Genomic DNA, 6,000 nt, shown 5'->3' on the forward strand with positions numbered 1-6,000 from the left:
CATCCTAAAGTTCTGTGTCAGTTTTCCAAAGTTAAAGGACTGCCTACAAAATCTCTCTTTAAAGGGCTTTGTTCAAGGGCTTTGCTCAATAGTCCTGTCAGAAACAACATTTCTAGATCTTGAAACTGTTAGAAATCTGAAGCTTTTCTACACTGCTTGTGATACAAGCACATTCTGTTCACATCATCCCATTCCACCAAAAAATTTGTACTCTAATCTTTGAGGCTCTGGTTCAGGTTCAAAGCAAAATGTCCAAATTTATCTCCATGTGTCACAGAAATGTAATACTCTTCTCTTTTTTTCTTGGTCTCCTTTCCCTCCTCAATGTGTTCCATATATTTATTCCAGATTTTTGAAAACTAGCACAGATGCAGTCCGCATATTAAAAACTCCACCAAAGATGCAGCAATGGATGGAGAACAGCTTGACATGGTGACAGTAACCACTTGCAGGATGGGTTCCACACCACTCTGCCCCCAACAGAGCAGTTTAGGGCTATCTGCCAACCCACCAATCCCTCTCTATCCCAGTGGAATGCTGAATTGCATTTGGCAATCACAGAGAACTAACACCTCAAAGTATTTTACATGCAATGACACAATCAGTGCTGGTTAGGTTTCATTGTTGTTGTTGGGTGGGTTGCTGGTATTATTCTGTTTGAGTTTGGAATTTTTTTTCAAAATACCATACTGCCTCTTAAAAATTTACTGCTTCCAACTGCTTATTCCCCACCTGATTACAAAGTTATTATCACTTGTTTATGACATTCCCACAGCATCCAATGTAAACTCAGAGTGCTGTGACTTCAAGTGGAAAATAATCACCTTAAATCCGTGCTAATGTCACCTGATGCAAAACAAAAATGAGAAAAGGAAAACAGAAACTGTCATATATGAAACAGGAGTGTCAACATAGAAAGCATGTCAAAGTTTTCAGGAAATATTACTGTATTCTTCTTATAATAAAGATGTCAGTTCAGCACAGTAAGCTTTCAGCTGAGCACAATACTCTCAACACCCCTAAGTCACATTGCATAGCAGATGTTAAAAGTAAAATCCATTAGGACTAATTAGATTCTACAGAAGAAAAAAAAACTAACATAATAGCATGCACAGGCAATCCTGCATTACAGAACAGTACTGAGAGATACCACGAGTCTCCTGTCTCCAGTCAGAAGCAACTTTTGTGAAGGCCATAACCTATTGCATATCAACAGGTAATTAATTAATCTGTCATCCTCTATGACAGTGTGAAACTAAACAGCAGAAGAGTTTGAGGATCCTTCCCAAACTACATATGCATTTCATATTGCACTAACCTGACCCTAGTCATCCTCAGGTGTACTAAGATAAGTGTGTTAATAGCATAGAGAAATTAAAAAAAAAAAAAAAAAAAAAAAAAAGAAAATTTGTGGTACTCTCTTATAAAGCCTTTTCACTACCATGTAGAAGTATACTCCTTTAACTGACCATTAAGAGACAGAGACAGGATTTGTAATGGACATATGGAACAGATCGATGAGAACTCTTCAGAATTTAACTACCAATGCAAGGTACAGGCTAAATTCTGGCTGTGTACTAACTGTGTACACAGATGAATCTGTTGTTGCATACATGATAGCTCAAACACCACTAGGGGCAAAGAACTTAATTTTTTAAAATAGGATTTATACATACTAAGAAGGAAATCTGTTTTTGCATTTGTCATGACACATTGCCAAAGGCTGAAGCATTATTTCCTGGTAAGCAGTGTCAAACAGCTTCTGGTTCCTCAATCAGAATTAGTCTGCAACTACTGATCTATCCCTAGATTTTAAGCAGTTCATTACTGATTTAAATATATAAACAGTATCCCAGGTGAATTTGATCTTCCAGAATGTTTAAGAATATAATGTAAATTCCCTTTTTTTAGAAAAGTGATAGATGATCATCTCAACTCAAAAAATCCTACCAAAGTTTGAAAGATCCTAGAAACAGACCTGAAATATATTTCACAAAACACAGATTAAACCTTTGCCTTTCCTTAGTAGCTCCTGGGGAGAAACAAATTCAGCTACTTATGACTCAGAAAATGGACAGAATGAATATATCCTCATGTATATTTCCAATCACTTTACTGTTTCCCATTACTAGGAAACAAAATTGTCCACAGTCCTCAGGAGAAATTGTGAAAAAGAAGTTTATGTGACTGCTGTGGACTTACAGACCAACAAATAATACAATTGCTGCTGTTTGCAGATGCTCATGCTGTGAATGACAAATGCAAATGCAGGTACAGCATTTTCCAGTGGGATATAAAACTGGGTTTCTTCTTCACTAGCACCAAATTAAGTCTCAGGCACTGTCCAAAACTGGAATAGGCCCCTAAAGTCTTTCATCTTGGTATTTTTTTGCTTCCTTTCCAGTGTTCATGGGGACATTTGGCAAGGAATAAATTGAAAAGTGACTGCTCTTCTTGTGAATTAAGCTCTGCTTATGAGCAAAGAAGGAACACAGCCCTGGCTAATGCTGCTGGAGAGCTTACAGCCAGTAGCCCTGATCCCTCTTCTCACTCTGGGTGCAGAGCACAAGGCTTCCAGGGTTCACTCTCCCTTTGCTGGATTCTTGTGCAGCAGCCAGGCAAGGCAGCAGCACACACACAATCCATCCTGGGCATATTATCATTATTATTATTATTACAAAGTATTGTTTTATCAACAGTCTTCATCAACTGGACATCTAGTCAGACTGAAAAAAAAAAAAAAAAAGAAAAAAAAACTAAAGCATTTAGTTCAGGCACTGGTTCATATGTTTCTCTTCCCATTTTGGTGATTTTCCATTTTGTTGTTTCCATCTTTCTATATTTCAAAGAAACGTATCTGATTATAAAACAATGTATAAAGTCATTATACAAAAGTTTCTAAATGCATAACAAGCAACCAAAATTGAAATATGCTCAACATATTTTCAGCCTATTTTTATCTTAGCCTTATTTTGTATTCAGAAGTAAAACAAAAAAAAACCCACCCCAAAAATATTTTTTATTAAAAAATTAAGCCAAACCATAAATTTTCAGTTAACTGTATTAAGTAATTAACAAACTATTTTACTTTTCACAACATCAGGAGGTTGAAGACTAAAAACCAAAACAAAAATCATGACATACAACATCCAGTTCATCCCTGGCCTTATTCCAAATAAATCAGTGGTATTACACTGGGGATTAATTTGAAACACTGATGTGAATTAGAGGACTGCTCCATACAGCAACCTCATCATAACATACACACAAAAAAATAACCACAGCATTATGAGCATCACAAATGCACACCAAAAATTATGCACCTACAAATCTATTGCTAAGCAAACAGTACATACTATTTCAAGAAGGAAATTTTACTGTTTAGAAAACAATTATGTCAAATTTTGTGAGAAAGAAGGTTTAATAATCATGTAAAATACTTGACAGAATTCCACCCAGGAGAACATGAACCTTCTGTAGAGCTCAGTTTTCACATATCCTATGGAAAGATGACCCGTGATAAGTTATGCAATGAATCTTCAAAAACTGTTTTAATCCAGTTTCAAAGATTGATGAGTACTCGTCTGCTCAGCAAATGGAAGTCACCACCCATACAATACAGAGCAATATGAATTTCTCCTCCCAGTAGAAAACCATTCACATTTCCCTCCTCTATCAAATACCGTGCCTAAGCCCAGTTTCGCAGGGCAAACAAGTTGCTTCTGTTCAGATGCCTTACTAGTGAAGTTAGAGGCTGCATCTCGCACCTCGCCACAGAGGCAGGCAGATGCTCTGCCAATTCATCCCTGCCATGCTCAGGGAGCGTGAGACCACACAGAGGCAGGAGAAGCGAGAAGTGAATGCAGAACACATCTCTCTTCCCGCCGGCTCGCTCGACTCTCAAACACATCTGTAATGTTTAAAGCTGCCTCTGCCTTTCAAAGAAAAATCTCTGCCAGGGGATGGTGTTCTCGATCCAGCTGCGGTTTCATGACCCGAACCCGCTGCTCAGCCAGTGCCCTACATAGCACTACATACTTTGCCAGATTGAAACTCATTCGTCATCGCTCGGTTTTCCTATCTGCGAGTGACCCGAAACCTTTAAGACTACCCGCAGCCAACCAGCTGAGTTGCTTAGGAGCTGTATGATGGCTACGGACTGGTTTATTTTCTTTTTTCCAATTTTCGTCCACGTTGGAACCAGACTCTTTCTTGCTCCTTGGGAAGCTGGCTGTGCCCTCGCTGCCCCTTCCCTCACGGAGACCGTGCCCAGGCGCAGTGCGCTCACTTGAAGGAAACGCAGCGATAAAATATTAAAACCCTTCCTTGCTCGGGGATCTCTGCGTCGCCCGGCTGGCGGGGAGCACCGCAACCCTGGGCGCCGGAGCCGGAGCGGAGCCGCGCCCGCCCGCACCGCGCACCGCGCCCGCCCAGCGGGGCAGGGACCCCCCCTCCCCGAGGCAGTAGCCCCCCGATCCATCATCAGCGACCCTTCCCCCGGGACACCCCGACACGTGGGGCTGCTTCTCCTGCCGGCACTGAAAGGAAGGATCAGCCCAGGCTGCCCCACGGAGCGTGTATGGGAAACGCTCCCACGCCGCGCTCCGGACGGGGCATTTTAAGCAGTCCTGTCCAGCCCCACAGCGCACAAAATGAAATTTTAACTATGGCGGTGACAGAGCGGAGTGAGGGGAAACGGGGCAGCCCCCGTTTCTCTGCAGCTGCACGTTGCTTTGGGACAGCAAGGGCTCCGGGGTGCAGCTGTACTTTGGGTGCGCACCGCCACACTCCGCCGGGGACCGGGGCGGGGGCACGACACCGGGGCGCGGGCAGCACTTACTGAAGAAGATGTACTCTGTGTAGCTGCTCCAGATCTTGTCGTCCCTGTACTGGTTGATGAAGGCGGCGGTGCCGGTGGAGTTGCAAGCCACCATGTGGAAGCCCGCCTCGGAGAGCCGGTCGAAGGCTTGCTCCAGGTAGGTGAATTTGAGGTAGAAGCGGGAGGTGTACTTCTCGGGGGGCCGGTCGGGGTCACGGCTCTCGTTGAGGGTCTCTCCGAAGACCTCCTTGGCCAGGGCGATCCTACCGCACACCATGATGCGGGCGACGCGGCGAAACTTGGCGTCCGCCTGGTTGTCCCGCACCGTGGTGTAGGAGCCGCGGTAGCCCACGGTGAGGAACCCCGAGCGCTTGTCCAGCGCCGCCCGCTGAAGCCGGTCGCTGCTGCCCTGCGAGTTGCTATCCTCCAGGTCGCTCTGGCAGCCCTCGTCGTTGAGCGAGCTCTGCTTGGTGACCTTGGGCGACAGCAGCTTCACCAGGTCGCCCAGCTGGAAGTACTCGGCCTCCCGCAGGAGCCGCTCCTTCTCGGGGAAGTGCTCGGGCAGCGCCAGCTGCTTGTCCCGCAGGTAATCCAGCACGTACCTGAAGAGGAAGCCGTCGCGGTCGATGAAGAAGCGCGCCCGGCTGTCCCTGGGCAGCTGGCGGGCCGCCGCCGGGCCGCCCCGGCACGGGGAGAACATGGTGGCCAGCGTGCTGTCCGGGACGCTGAGCAGCGTGGAGTGCCTCGTCACGTACACCTGGCCCCCCACGTTCAGCTCCACCACCTCGGGGAACGGTGAGCCCGACGGCCCCGACACCATGTCGCTGATGGGCAGGATGCTGCCGCCCGCCTCCTTCAAAGCCATGGCTGCGAGCGGGCGGCCGCGAAGGAGGGTCTCCCTCCTAAAAAAGCCGGCCTCCCTCCACCCCTCCTTCCCTCCCCTCCCCTCCACCCACACCTCCCTTCCTCCTCCTCCTCCTCCTCCTCCTCCTTCTCCTCCTTCTCCTCCTTCCCCCGGCGCGCCCGGAAGCGCCTGGACGGAGCCGCTGCTCCGGCGCGGCAGGACCGGGACCCGGCGTCCCCTGTGCCCCGGCGGTGGGACGGCCTGGCCGGGCTTCGGGCCGGGCTCCGGGCTGGGCTCCGAGCTGGGCTTTGGACTGGGCTCCGGCCCGGCCCGGCCC

General features: G+C 47.1%; 1 protein-coding gene across 2 annotated transcripts in view; it reads right to left on the reverse strand.

The window, feature by feature from the left end:
- Window positions 1-5,749, reverse strand: part of KCTD8 (potassium channel tetramerization domain containing 8) — an 89,664-nt gene extending 83,915 nt beyond the window's left edge. For both annotated transcript variants that reach the window (XR_013774433.1, XM_079307198.1), the window contains exon 1: window positions 4,841-5,749. Coding sequence is in view for 1 of the 2 variants with exons in the window: in XM_079307198.1 (XP_079163324.1) it covers window positions 4,841-5,684 (844 nt within the window). In the remaining variant the exon portion in view is untranslated. The remainder of the gene's footprint in view (window positions 1-4,840) is intronic.
- Window positions 5,750-6,000: the final 251 nt, after the last annotated feature.

The sequence above is a fragment of the Erithacus rubecula genome (genome assembly GCF_903797595.1).
Source record: "Erithacus rubecula genome assembly, chromosome: 5".
NCBI lineage: Eukaryota > Metazoa > Chordata > Aves > Passeriformes > Muscicapidae > Erithacus > Erithacus rubecula.